General features: G+C 55.1%; 1 protein-coding gene across 1 annotated transcript in view; it reads left to right on the forward strand.

Annotated features, from left to right (window-relative positions):
- CDH23 (cadherin related 23) overlaps positions 1-15,019 on the forward strand; it is a 414,708-nt gene that overhangs the window by 171,519 nt on the left and 228,170 nt on the right. The window contains exons 7-8 of the mRNA XM_027587690.2: positions 9,181-9,375; positions 13,033-13,161. Coding sequence (XP_027443491.2) covers positions 9,181-9,375; positions 13,033-13,161 — 324 coding nt within the window. The remainder of the gene's footprint in view (positions 1-9,180; positions 9,376-13,032; positions 13,162-15,019) is intronic.

Raw genomic sequence — 15,019 nt, forward strand, 5'->3', positions numbered from 1 at the left:
AAGGTTGTCAAAGATACTTATTTTTGTTATTCCTTCCTACTTCCCCCACCCCACCCCCCATCTCTGTCTTTCACATTAGAGGCTCTTCTCAAATGTTTCATGACCCTTAGTTGCCTGTTTAAATTTAAGAGTGAGTTGACATTTAGCTGCCTAGAAGCCCGTTGTGTGTGTTAGATCAGGGCAGGGTGGAGTGCTCTTATTGTCCAGTGAACTTCACTATGGGGTGATTAGGTGAGGACCTAGCTGTTTCTTTGTGAGAACTCTACCACGTTAACATTTGTGTTTGTGTTTCTCTTGGGCCAGTTTCCCTACGTCCTGCCTGGCTGTAGTCTTCAAGAGGCTGACTGGCTAAAGAGGCTGATCAGGGTTAGGAGTGGAGGGGAGATGCAGATTGTCATTTAACCTCCCTGTTCTCAGCGCCTTGTCCAGCTCCCAGCCTGAGTCCAGAGCCTGACTAACTCGCCTACTAACTTTGAGAAAGTAAACCTCCTGTCTTCTGCACAAATTGGGGAAGGCATTTGGGAGTCTGACTACTCTTTAAAGGTTTGCAATTGGTCTTCCTGGTTTTGGCCTCACCTGGTGTCTCCAGCTCCTGAGATTTTCCAGGGCTCTGAGTCCCCAGCCTGAGTTTTGGTTTGCCCCTCTCTCCTAAGGCAGTCTCGGTTCCATCTGTTTCCAGTTTCCAGGAATTTGTCAACATCTCTCACCTGCGGTTGCCTCCTGTCCTGTTCTTTTTGTCCTTGTGGATCTATGCATTTTTAATTTTCATATTGTCATTTTGGTGAGGGGTTTGGACAAAAACAGAAATAAAGGAATGTGTTCAATCTGCTGTGTTGAATGGGAAGTCCCGATCCTGTTAAAACATTTATTGAATGTCTTCTATGTGCAAGTGACAGTGCTAGGTGTCACCACAGGGGTGGCCAAGGTAAGTAGCAAAGAGAAAAGGAAGGATTTGGGGAATCTGGAAGGAAGAATCGACAGGTGCAGGTGCCTGATGAAGAATGGGGGGGCAAGAGAGAGGGGCAAGTTCAAGATCACTCTGGTAGGCGAAGACCCTTGCAGACATAGGGAAGTCAGGAGGGGCCTTAGCTCAGCACTTTGGTGAGTGTCTTCCTAGGATTCAGAATGGGCAGTAAGTACACAGCTGGGGGCCAAGAAGGAAGTAGGGACTCAGAGGTGGGAGAGCACTGAGCTGGCTCCAAGGAATGGAATAGCTGGGAAAGTCCTCGTCTCGTGTCAGGTTGTGTGGGACTCAGAGCTCAGCCCTTTGGGGCTCCTTCTGCCCACAGAGCTGGTGCCTCCACCTGGCAGCCTGCCCAGCTTTCAGACCCAGCACATTTTGGAGTCTCGCTCACATCATCCGAGAGAGAGCAGACACTGATGGAGAGAAGAGATGTTGTGAAATGATCTCTTCCTGACTCCTCTGCAGAGGGAGGTGCTGGAGAGCCTGCTGTACACATGCGGTCGTGTGCACAAGCCGGTGGGCACTCTCCCTGACTAAACAGGGCCACCTGAGACAGCCATCGAGGCCCGGTGGGCACTTGCCTCTCCAGGTTCCCGTCAGAGCACTGTTGTTCTCTCTGGACCTGCTCTCAGCTGGAGCCTGCACGCTATTTCTTGCCTCTTGGAGAAAGAAATATAGCCCACATCTCCTTGCATTCGGAATGACACCCTCCCCAGGACCCCAGTAGGCCCCTGCCTCCAGAGTCACCAGTGAACTGGCACCTGCTTTGGCATTCGATGGAAACAAACACGGGTGCCTCCCCTTGCCCCAGGAGCCCCCTTTACTTCTGACTTCTTAGCACAGCGGGAGCCCATATCCTGATTCCCAGTGGAAGTGTGCAAATTTTGAGATACTCTCTTCCTTCTGAATTTTTTTTGGGGGGCTCAAGCTCCCCATCAGCACTCCCTTCTCTAATGCAGACTACGTAGAGCGCCCTGTTTTCAGTTCCCATGTCATCCCCAGCCCTTCGATAGAGGAGAGTAAATGAATCAGCCCCGCTTGAGCAGGGGCCCTGAGCCCACTCTCCACCTTCATCTTTGGGGCCCCTGAGGTCTGGGGACGCCGAGGTGACCTGAGCTTGAATCCTAATTCCACCACTTACTTACAAGCTGTGTGACTTGGGGCAGGTTGCTTCATTTCTCAGAGCTTTCATTCCTGCCCCAAGAAAAGGAGGTGATGAGATAAGATTTGTTGACCAACCCCCCCCCCCCCCCCCGCAGGCCTGAGGGTGGAGAACCGAGCCCCTCCCCTCCCCCTGGCCCTCCCCGGGGCCCGGCCCCCCAGCCTCTGAGCAGCACACGCGCGTTTCCAGGAGTGTCTGTTCCCGGCTCAGATCCACCGAGGCGCCTGCACCTTGTCAGAACTCCATCTGTCAGGAATTTATTACTAATGCATTTTATAACAGGCTTTATAATAAGATATTAAAGACTGTGGCGGCATCCAGCAAGCATTCCATAAATATTAATAACGCCTTTAGAGATGGCACCTACGGTGGAAATGGTAGGGCTTGTTGCGGAGGTTTGGTTGAGGATACAGAATAAATCGAATTGAGGAGGCTACACCGCGAAGATGAGCGGGGATGGCGTGATTCTCCTTCCTCCTGTCCTCCTTTCTCTAGGCGCTTTGAACGCTTCTACTTCTTTTCCTTTCTTCACAACTTCTCCTCTGCAGTGTTGCTTTCTCTTCCTTCCAGTTCCTTCCTCCCTCTCCCCTTCCCTCTCTCTCCTTGTGAGTGCTCTCCCGCTCACCCCCGTCGCCCTCTGCTCCCCAGTTCGGCCCTTTCACCATCCCCCCCATCTTCCTTTGTCCCCAGCACCTTCTTCGCCCTCCCCGCCCCCTTCCTTACCCTCCCTCTCCGTCTCTCTGCCCGCCCCGCCCTCTTCCTCCTCTCTGCCTGCACCCCCACTGTTCCAGTGAGCACCCTGAGCCACCTCTGTAGAAGCCTGGAGTGTAATGTAACTCACACTGCATGTGAGAAGTGAGCTATTTATCATCATTATTAACGAACAAGATCCCTTGCACAGCAGAACTTTCTCAGAGTCTATTCCCTTGTCACCCCAGGAGTAGCAAAAAGATTTATTTGTCTCTGAATTGCACAGGGTGGCCCATTTGCAGCAGGTCCATCAGAAGTGATGTGGAGCTTAAACGGGAACTGGAAGGGGCAGGGCCTGCCCTGTCTGCGACCTGCCCAGAGTGGGCCCCTGCTGAAAGGATCCACCTGGCAGGCCAGGGGTTTTTAGGGGATGATGCCTAAACACTGCTCCCCGCCTCCCAGGAGGCCGGGGCAGGGCGTTTGGGGAGATTTCCCTGGAAAGGGCCCAGAATTTCTGAGGGAGTGGGCAGGACTGGGCAAGGGGAGGAGTGGCCATGGAGGAAGGGGTACTGGCAGCAGAATTGGGGCAGAGAAGCAGGCCAAGAGACCTGGAACCTTTCCTCCAAAGACCAGCTGCTCCTTTTCAACAAGAAGCTGGACTCAGAGCCAGTTTCCACCATAAATTTGCTGCAAGAAGTTGCCCTAGAATGGGGCAGCCCACCTCAGCCAAAATGGGCCTTTTGGCCCTGCCTCTGCAGCCCAGGCCCACCCTGGCAGTGGTTCTGTAGACCACTGAACCCCAAGCCTAGACACCAGAGGGGTACCTTCCCCCTGGTCTCCTTGTGGGCAGAGCCTGGCTTTGAAGGGCATCCCTCCTCCAGGCCTGTCTTGGCTGATGGTGTCAAGCGGGTGAACAAGCTGTCCCCTTCCCACCCCTGCCACCCCCACATTCATGCTGATCACTGCAGTGACCTGACTGGATTTGCATGTTAAAAGGAGTGTCTGGGGACACTCAAAAAAGAGAGGGAGCGAGCATTCATTCCTTCATCTAGGCTGTTTTATTCTTCTCCCCCTTATTACCTCCCTCGCCCCCAGCAGTCTAGGAGCAGTGGTAGGGAGCTTTGCTCTCTGCTCTCTTTTAATGCCCCAGCCGGGGCATTAAAAGGACGGAATCCCAGCAGGCAAGAATCAGGCTGAGCCGGGGGCAGAGCTGCAGGAATGAGGAGGCCTTGCCTGGGGCTGGATGCATTCTGGGGGTACCGTGGGCGAGGAAGGAGCCGAGACCCATGGAGCACCGTGCAAGACAAGGGGGTAGCCATAGGAAGGACAGCCCAGATGGGGTCTCTGCACCACAGCCAGGGACAGGAAGTGAAGTCCAGACAGGGCCTGTGAAGACCAGGGCAGGGGAGGCCCTCAGAGGCGTGTGTCTCTGCTTTTCTCCCTCACTGTGCTCCCGTCACTGCAGCTGGGCTTCCTCGGCCCACCCATGGCTTCTCTGCCACCCCGGAAATGGTGGCTTCTGTGTGGCGCTTGGCTTGCCATGGTGCCCATTCCAGCCCTAACCAGATAGCAAGAACCTTCTTTTTCAGGTTCTGCGTAGGATGGACTTAACGGGGCCAGACCCCATCTGATTGGCCCATTTGAGTCAGGTGATTATCCCTGGACCAATCAGATGTGGCCTAGGTCTGAAGTCACTTGGTACAAACTTGGCCGCCCAGAACTGTGGGTATAAAGAGCATCTTTACTTGGGAAAAGTGTGGGCAGGGAGGCAGTGGTTAGCATCTCTGGGTGGCGTAAATAAAGTGCTATATATAAGGCAAAGCATTATATTTGCAGTCGTGGCTCTGCCTTTCACCTCCTGGGAGACCTAGAGCCAGGCACAGCCCCTCACTCTTATCATCAATAATCTGGGGAGACAGGACTAGATAATCCCCAAGGCTCCTTCCTGCTCCGACACTCAGACCATCCCTGAGCGATGCAGGGTCAGGCCTGGCCTCCGTGTTCAGGAGCTGCCTCCAGGTGCCCCTCCCATGCCTTCCTCAGGCCCTCCCATCCCCCTGGGGAGGGTCTCCCGAAGTTCTCCCCCCGCCCAGCCCCTCTGCAGCAGCCATGAACTAATCAACAGAGACGGCCTCTTTCTGAATTTTAAAATGCCCATTTGTTTAAGTTCATGATAAAGAGATTGATTGGCTGTTTTTAATACCCCCCTTTAAATAGAACTCATCTCGCGCTGCTTGTGATGGTATTTTATTACCATAATAATAATTGCAACGGCCATTTATTGAGTATTGCTCAATATTGCCAAGTGCCTGGCTCAGTGAGAAGTTTTTTTTTCCCCCCACACCTTGTCTCGCGTAATTCTTTCTCACAGCCCTGGGGGTAGGTACTGTTAACAGCTCCATTTTTACATTCTCCTTTACACAGGGAAACTGAGGCTGAAAGAGTAAGCTCAGCACCAGGGGAGCTCAGCATATGCTTGAGGTCTCCAGCCAGTACGTAGAAAGGCTCAGACTCAAACTTAGGGAGTCTGACTCAGAGGCCATGCTCTGAGCCACCAAGTTCTACTGCCTGCAGTATACTCGGAAGCCCAGATACACCTGACCCCATAGAGGAAATCTGCTTACGTGGAAGGTGTAGACCTTTAAAGGGACACATCTGCACATTTGCATGAAGCAGCAGCTGGGTGCTTGGAAAAGCCCCCCGGTGTAGGTGCTGATGAGTGCCGCGCCCCCTTATCCCCCCCCCCCCCCAATCCGAGCATGGCACCCAGGACCTGAAATGCAGGAAGTCAGCATTCTTTTCTCTCCAATGGCTTGTCCCTTCTAAGTATATGAATGGCTCTTTGCCAGGCCCATTTAAAACCTTTTCTAAGTTATGCAGAAATTAAATGGGTTTTCACTGCAGGGCATGAAACATAATCTAAGAAGGTCAGACACAGGACAATTCCTTCTTTTCCCCCTTTCTCCCTGTCTTCTTGGATCTTGCTTTTAAATCGTCTGATCAGTTGCCCAGAGAGCCTTTGCCCCAGACCATGAGGTATGCATGAGTGAAATGTCCCTTCCTCCCCGAGGCAGGGGGCTGTAGAGCTGACATTCTCGCGGGAGCCATCCCTCTCCTCTGGGCACTGGCTCCTTGTGGGATGTGCTCTGACATGCTTTTGAGCTGCCTCCCGGGGGACTGGCTGCTCTGAAATTGGGACATGTCCTTCCCTCTCGTGGCAGAAACCCTAGGCCCTACTGGAATGTTTTGTTCTGGAGTGTGGGGCTGACACCCGTGTTCACGTGTGATGTGCACATAGGATCTAGACAGGGCAGGGGGAAGCAGGAGAACTGTAGTTTAGCTGAGAGACTTAAAGATCTCCTCAAGACCAGTGCCAACGTGGCAGCTCGTTGGGGCGGGGGCTGGCTCCACCGAGCCCAGCACCAGGGGAGCTCAGACTTCGGGGCTCTGCACCTGGGGGCCCAGGGTGTGTATCTGCAGAGTGCCTGCACCCATCAAGTCCCCCAGGAAACAGTTCATCTCAGTTCCAACAAAGGCATTTCAGTGAAGAGACCCTGACAGAGGGTGGGCAGGGCTACGGGACATTAAGGGATATTGAGGCACCTGGGAGCAGCGGCAGCCCCTAGGGCTGAAGGGGGAAGAGGAGAGGATTGTGGGGCTTAGGGAGCCCACTGAAGGCTGCAGCCAAGGAGCAGGGGCTGCTGGCTTGGAGCTGGAAGGAGTGGAAAAGTAATACCCAAACTCTCCTCCTGACTCTTTCCCAAACTCTGAGCTCCTACTAGCACCTTCCCTGGGCAGAAGCCAGCCTGCAAGGAAACCTGGGGCTGGATGCAATCCACTGAGGTCTCCCTAGGGTGGGGAGGGGGAGACAGAGCAGGGTACTCAGTGATATGGGGGGGTGCGGACAGGGAATGCCCAGCACAGTATTATCATTAATATTCATAGTGCTTCTTGACACCTGCCTGCCCTCTCCTCGAAGGCATTCTTGTCTGCCGTCCTCCAGAAGGCACAAGATGACAACGTTACAACTGCCCATTTCTGAGCATTTATTATATGCTGGGGAGTTTGCACTCAGGAGCTCATGTTCTCTTCACCCTAACCCTGTGGGATATTATTAACCTAAGCGGACAGAGAAGGGATTAAGGATCAGAGAGACTAAGTAACCCAAAGACACACAGCAAGGCTGGGGTTCCGACAGAGTCTGTCGATCCCTGAAATCCTGGCACTTGTCTGCTCTGCCCCCTTGCACACTTGATTCTCTTCTGGAGGGAAAGAGAGCATCTGTTTTCCAAGCCACCGAGCTGAGGAGGGAGGGCCTAGCAAAGGAAAAGGAGGTTCAGAAGTCCCAAGGTGCGAGGCAGCCTGCTGGGTTTGAGAAGTACAAATAGCTCTACCTACCAGAAAATATTAAACCAATACTAATAGATGCTACACATGATCTTAGCCAAGAGGCCAAGAAGGGATGCCTGCCGGGAAATAAAGTGTGAAGGAGGAGACAGGGCCAGACCATGTGGGCCTGTGTTTTATGCAAGGGGCACTGGGGAGTCATGGATGGTGTGGAGGAGAGGGGCCTCCCGTCCTCTGTGTCAATGCGAAGATAGATTAGGAGCCCGTCCCTTCAGCCCGGCACTTGCCTAGTGATGGGGGCGAGTGAGCACACTCAGAAAGAAACAGAGGCAGCTCCATAGCCTTGTTCTCCAGAGGCCCTTTCCAGGCCAACAGGGCGGTCTTATAAAGAATACCCTTGCCTCAAGCAGATGATCCCGGGACAGGGCTGCCAGCATGCCCCAGGGACAGAAGCTGCTCAAAGCAATGACACAGGGCCCAGGTCATGGCCAGCAGCAGAGGGAGAAGGCAGCAGTGTGGGGAGCCCTCCTTAAAAAGGAGCCCTATAGATGTCCGAAGGGACCCAATCATCATCCCAGTGGGAATAAACACAGGGCCAGGAATATTATCTGTGCCGTGAGGGACCTAACGGGCTCGTCCCATGCTGCTGGCTGGGAAGTAATACCCCTGGGGGCAGTTGAGCTCAGCACCAGACAGAGGAGGTAGGGAAAGAACTGCCATCAACGTTCTAGAGAAGTATTCAGTACAGAGCATAAGATCAGTCACTTAGAATTAGCCAGCCCTGAACTCCAGGCCCTCTTCTCCCACTGCCTAGCTGTGTGACCTGGGCAAGTTACTTAACCTCTCTGAGCCTTAGCTTCCTTTTCAAAGGACACTCAGTCAGCAGGAGCAGAGATTGTTTATACCCTTTATCTCTGTGAAGAGCCTCATCGGATTGCCTATCTCCTGGTGTGCCGAGAGCCTGCTAAATTATGAATAAATCCCCTCACCCAGTATTCCACAGGCACGGCTTCCATGTCGAGCACTGTGGTGGGCGCTGCGGTGATGAGAGCCAGCAGTTGGGCAGAGATGCGCACAGAGCCTGAGCATGCGCTGAGGGCTCTCAGTGGCTTCAGAAAGGCTATGGCTGGAACACCTGCCGCATGCCAGGCACGGTGCTAGTCTAGGCAGCTGGAGCCCTGTGGCTTCCATGGGGCACCCGTGCTGTGAGGGAAGACAGCACTGACCAAGGAATTACAGAAGATAGGCGGATGATGAAAATCCCCTGGGCGAGGTGGGAACCTTAGTACAAACAGCGGTGGACGGTGGGGGCATGGCAGAGGCTGACCTGCCTTAGGGGTCGGGAAGGCTCCATGAGGAAGTTACATTTAACCAGAGACCCCAAGTCAGAAGAGAGCAGGGGTCTATACACAGAGTGTAGCAGAGGGAATCATGGTAGGCTCCCAGGTGGTGGTACCATTCAAGTGGGTCTTGTGGGCCTCATGTGGCAGGCTGCCGTGGCCCAGGGATGGCATGTGGATGCCCTACCCCAGGGCAATCCAAGGAACCTCTGTGGGGCCAGGCAAAGCCCTCAAGGCCCCCCGCCACCTGCCTGTGGCACACACCTCTCAGCTCCCCGCCCGTGAGGCCTCCCGACACGCAGACTCCCAGGGCCGCCCCCCCCCCCCCCAGCAGCCCCGGGCCTGAGGCATGGGCAGCCAGGGGCACTCCGCAGAGGAAGCGACACCACCAAGAAACGGGTTTGGGGACCAAAAGACCCTCATCCAGAACGCCGGGATGAGCAGATCATCTTTAGAACTGGTGCTGTTAGAGCCACCAGGAGGCCATCAAAAAGGGGGAAAAAAAAAATAGATACTGCATTTTAAATTCCTCTGAACCCTCTTAGAATAAAAATGACAAAGCCGCAGGTCTGGTTGGCTGGAGAGACGTGGTTAATGGGCTTTGGGGGAATAGTCACTGACAAAGTCAGCTGCTCCGAGCACCGCTCACCCTTTTGTTTGCTTTGCTTCACCCCCAGAACACGCCGGTGGGGACACCCATCTTCATCGTGAACGCCACGGACCCCGACCTGGGTGCGGGGGGCAGCGTGCTCTACTCCTTCCAGCCTTCCTCCCCATTCTTTGCCATCGACAGCGCCCGTGGCATTGTCACAGTGGTCCGGGAGCTGGACTACGAGACCACGCAGGCCTACCAGCTCACCGTCAATGCCACGGTGAGTCCCGCCCCGGAGGTCGGCCTCCTCCCGCCCTGCGAGAGAGCAGCGGGACACCAGCGTCCTTCCCTGCTGGTCCAGGCTCTGTAATAACGATGCTGGCGATAGTCACAGTAAGAACGGGAGCGGTGCTGTGCCGAGCACTCGGACGGATCGTCTCCATTAAACCCCATGGCAGCCCTATCTCCTCTGTAATATTAAGTTACCCATTCTACAGATGAGGAAACTGAGGCCCAGGAGTAATTCAGGTCATTGCCCATGGTGACCCAGCAGCTGCACTCCAGAGCCTGCTCTGGGACCCTGCAGGACGTTCACGGTGTGGGGTGTCCCCTCGCTCTCTGGAACCTCAGACAGAGGTGGCAGCCCAGCAGTGTCCTGACACCACCCTACACGCAGGCGACAGAGGGCCCGGGCATCCTGGCCACTGCTCCCGGGGGGTGACGCTTACACAGGAGGGCCCTCCCATGCGCACCAAGCACCGTGGTGTGTCCTGGGAATGCCGGGATTAGTCAGGCTGGAGAGGGAGGAGAGAGAGGGGAATAATTGTCCCATTTTATGGCTGACACCGTTGAGAACTCACACACCGATGAGTCGTGGAGAGCAAGAACACAAACCCAGTTTGTCTGACAGCAGTCCGATGCCCCGTGGCCGGGAGTTTCTGAGTTTCCAGATCATCACAGCCACTTGGCTTCCGTGGCCTGCTGTTCGCAGGGGCCTGGGGGACAGGCAGGCCACACCCCGAGCAGGCTCCCAGCCCTGCACTCCTCTCCTGCGGGCTCCTCCCTCTGTCTCCAGACACAGCTGGAGCCTTCAGCAGGCAGCAGGGCGAGACCCTGCCCCTTGTCCCTAAGATTTCTGTTCACAAAGCTCAGGCCAAGAGTGAAACAAGTTATAGGAATCCCTCTTGACCCATCAGGACCCATGTGCCTAACCCCCAGGATCCCCGCTGGCCCCATGTCACGGCTGCACTGGGGGCTCAGACCTGCACTGCAGGTCACAGAGCCCAGACCCTGGGGTAAGACACATGGACTAGGCCAAGGGTCCGGTTTGAAAGCTGGGGTTTCCCCGGGCTTGTGCAAGGTGTAGAGGGTCCCCAGGAGCCAGGAAATGCACGCTTTTCCTGGGGAGGCCACTGCGGGTGCCATTCACATTCTTTCCTTCTCCCCTGGTTAAGTGTGGGTTGCCTGGGAGGTCGTCTGTCCTGCTCTTCGTAAACCTGACCTCTGGGATCAAGGGGGTGTGTAAGACCAGAACCCGCTCTCTGCATGCACCTGTGCCCTTGCACGCTGCCTCGCACCCACACACAGCCGTGGTGCCCCTCCAGCTGCCCTCCATTTGCACACGCTGGGGCCCAGAAACACACAGATGCTTGCTCTCTTTCTTGCTATGCACGTATCCTATGGAGTAATTTCCATCTTCCCTGAAAATGGTTTTGGGCAGGCAGGGAAGAGACCAGAGCCGGGCACAGGCAAGAACCTGGGTGGCCGGACCTGTCAAGAGGCCTGGGCTCCAGCTGAGATGGTGAATACAGTTAAATTGCTGTTAATCTTGCTGGCGAGCAGGCCTGGAAGCTGCGGAACAGGAGGGGCCCTCCTGTGCGGATGGCTCCCCCACCTGAAGCGCAGCCGCCCTCGAGCCTGGTGCTGTGCCCTTGGCTGCTGGACATTTCCCCAAGGAGATTCTCCTGTGGGGCGTCACAGGGAGCAGTGTGGGCTCCCAGCCACCCCTGGGTGGGCAGCAGGTGGGGAAATGGGAGGACTTCCCGGGGAGCGGCTGCTGAGAGTGCTAGCTGGGAGCCTGGCGAGGTGCCTGCCCAGCCAGGTGTGTCCACGGCCATCCCCTTTCCCCAGCCCCGGAGTCTGAGGTAGGCTGGATGCAGGGATCTGTGGCAGGAGCAGGGCTGTGGCCCTGAGGCTGTGGGACAGGGAGGGCAGGTGCCAGGCTGGACAAAGCCACCTACACACAAAGCCTGGTAATGGCAAATAAGAACCACTGGCCTCCGCTGCTCTAAAGGTCAAGGGACTTCTGTTCCTCCTACTCTGGCCCTGTCTGCCTGGTTGTTCAGGTCCCTGACTGAGAGCTCTCACACCAGGGGCAGTCCCCAAGCCTGGGCCGTGGGTTTCCATTGTCTTGGAGCCCGAGAGGCTGTCTCCCCAGTGGACCCTCCGCCCAGCTCTTCCTGCGTCCAGACCTCCTCCACCCTCCTGCACCCAGTCCTCAGCCCCAAAGTCCCTCGCCCTCTCCGTGGCTGCCCCTGAGGGCTCTTAGGACAACCTGCCTTCCCTTCCCAAAGGCTCTGCTGCACTTCTGTATCTGGAGGGCAGGAGCAGGCTCTAGGCTTGTTGTAATGGGAGGAATGCTTTGCATCGCTCCGGTCCCCCCGAGACCAAGGAAGACCTAATCAGAGCGCAGTCGCTCCTCAAATCCCAGACCAGAGAATTTACAGGCCCAAGGGTCCATGGAGGTCCTTGCATTGAGCCCCTTCATCTCACAGAGAAGGAAATTGAGACCCCCAAGAGGGAAGAGAATCTATTCGAAGCAACCCAGCAAGTCAGGGCCTGAGCTGATGTTAGGGCCCCAAATCAAAGCAGTTAGGGCAGGTTTTCATTGCAGAAGGATCTGAGTTGAGTCCTGGCTATACACTTACCAGCTGTTTGACTCTGGGCAAGTTGTCTCTGTGAGTCTCATCTCTGAATAACCTCTCTGAGTCTCCGTTAATATATCTGAGTAATGGGCACGTGGTATCCACAGAAGCAAACAAGGTGCAGCGCGGTGCCTGCTACGTAATCCGCTCTCAGCATGGAGTCTGTTCCCATGGGTTATTGTCATTCAATAACAGAGGGCTCTTTAAACAGTTTATCATGGTGGGCGGTGTATGTTAGGGCTATAGAAGCTGTGTTTCTGGTATCCTTTCTTGATGAGCTTTCCTAAGGCTAAATTTCCAACTGACGAGGGGGGTTTAAACATTGCCTGCCTGGCCACAGGGGGATGGCCCGCATGACTTCTCAGGATTTCTTCCTGGAGTCCCTCAAATGTCACAGGCCCTGGAGCTCCCCCTGCTGGTTCTGCCAGAAAACTTGCTTGACCAGTAAACCTTGGGCGCAGGGCGGGGGTGCAGGTCTCAGGGTGGCCCCCTCTGCTGTCCGAGGGCCTTTCTTCTGAGCAGCACCCATCCTGGTCATTCCCTTGCTGCCCCGGGATGAGAGGGGGCAGGAAGTTGGTATGGCGAGGGCCAGTGGCCCTCTGTCTGAATCAAGAGAAGTTGCAAAGGATGGCACCATCTCTTGACCCCAAGCCAGTCATCCCACCCATGGCATGTCCCGGGTGATCAGGCCGAGGCTGGGCTGGGGGCAGGAGATCTGGCTCTATCCAACCCTGCCTTGTGACATTGGACAAGCCACCTTCTGCCGGGCCTGGAGGGCCCTGTTTATGTTTTCCTGCACAGGTCAAAGATCACTGTGGGTTCTTCGAGTTCTCGAGCTTCTGTGTAGTAATGCTCTTCCCACAGGAGTCCCGGAGCACTTGCATCCCTGGGCACACATGTTTGTGCACATGGGTGTCATATGTGTTCAGATGTGTGTGTGTGTGCGCGCGCGTGCGCGCATGTGCGTGTCAACAGTGTCACCCCCTAAGGCTGTGTGTTCTTCGTCCTCTAAGGATCAAGACAAGACCCGGCCTCTGTCCACCCTGGCCAACTTAGCCATCATCATCACAGATGTCCAGGACATGGACCCCATCTTCATCAACCTGCCTTACAGCACTAACATCTATGAGCATTCTCCTCCGGTAAGACATTCCCTGGCCCCCGTGGGACTTCCGTCTGAGCTTCTCTTAGGGATGGGAGCCCTGTTTGGCCGGACAGGCTCTTCCTTGGCGTTTCTTACTCTCCTCAATCCCTATGCATGTCAGTGTTGGGTGTCTTAGCCCGGTGAAAGCCCAACCCCCCCTTCATACCACACCACCACGCCCCATGTCCTCACCCTCTAACTTCACCCCTGGAGGGCTCCAAGGGGTAAAAACACAAAGACTTCCCAGTATAAACTAAGGGGGGCAGTTCAGAAAGATTGACGTGGGGTGAGAGAGACGCCTGTGGAACCAGCCTGGTCTGGAGAGCAGACTTGGACTCAGCCAGGCTTACCAAATCATATTTGGGCTCAGCCACATTCCCCATAGGTCAGTCTGCCTCTCTCAGCCAGCCAGCACTGCCCACGATGGCAGCACTTTGCTCTCCACTCCCCAGTCCTCTCAGGCTTGGCTCTTCTCGGAGAGCACACAGCTCCAGTTGCCCCTCTAACTGCTCCATCTTTGGATTTCTCAAGTCCCACGTTTTCAAAAGAGGCATCTGATTGGTTGTGCTCCTGATTTTGTGCCATGTCACAAGGTCACAGATCTCCAGCCAGGCTATAAATTGGCTGCCCTTGGGCCCTGTGTCTGCCTCTGGTCCAGTCTTTAAGACCGGGGGTCTTAAAGAACCAAACATGCTACTGCCCACTTGGCAGGGGCTGGGGGTGGGCAGCTTTGCTCACCCAGCCCTGGTCTGGTAGCCATCCATGCTTCTGTACAAACTAGAATAAAGCACACACACACACTGCGCTGCTAAATTAAGAAAAGCTGGCTCCTCTGGGCAGCTACAACCCCCCTGGACATGCAGCTTGGGGGGACACTCTTACAGAAAGAAAAACGTGCCCTTCCTTTTGAGGGAACTCAGTGTGCTTACAGGAAGGACGCACAACATTGAGAGCCAAGTAGGGCACCCACCTGAACATGTGGGTGTTAGGGGCCCCACCTGCACGGGCTCACAGAATTAGGTATGAGTGAGAGGCAGGCTTCCCTTGGCCAGGGTGCAGACTGTACCTGTAGGCCACCACAGGCCAGGGAAGGCCGACCTCCAGTTTGGAGACTGTGGTCCATCCTGACCATCGCATCCTCAAAGCACTCCGCTTCCGTCTCCAGGTGTCTGGAGGTAGCCACTTCCTTATCAGGGCCGGGTGTGGGCTGGAAGATCTAACAAGCAAGATGCCCTTTGGTCTCCTGTTGCAGGTGTCTGAAGCTGAATTTAGGGTAGAGGGGGACATCTCAATGCCCCCTACCCTAATGTGCTCTTTCTTAGTGGTCCACGGACAGCAGGTCCTCTGGCTTTTGAGACTAAAGGCTATCTCCTTCAAAAATCTCTTTGCTACGCCCACATCTTCTCAGCCCAGGGAGGCCTTCCCTGACCTTTCAGAGGAGGTGGGCCCTTCCAACTGCCCCTGGCCTCTGGACATCCCCTTCTTAGCACTCAGCACCTTTGGACAGCTTGCTCAGCCTTTGTTTCCCTGCTGGACCGGACGCATAGTTCAGCAGGGATGGGGTCTGCTGTGGGCATAGCACATCAGGGGTGCTAAGGATGTGTTTGTGGAATGAATGAATGAATGAATGAATGAATGAATGAATGAATGAACGAATGAATGAACGAACGAACGAACGAACGAACGAACGATGCCCTGGTCAGACCAGTCCTCTCACCATCCTATGATCCTCATGCCTGTTCCTGTCACCAATCCAAAATCTGCCCATCTGTTGCTTCCCAGCTTACTGGCCACCTTTCTTAGAAATTTTCCCCCTGGCTTCATCCCCACCAGCCCACAGACATAGCCAGCCATTT

This window comes from Zalophus californianus, chromosome 15, assembly GCF_009762305.2.
Source record: "Zalophus californianus isolate mZalCal1 chromosome 15, mZalCal1.pri.v2, whole genome shotgun sequence".
Lineage (NCBI taxonomy): Eukaryota > Metazoa > Chordata > Mammalia > Carnivora > Otariidae > Zalophus > Zalophus californianus.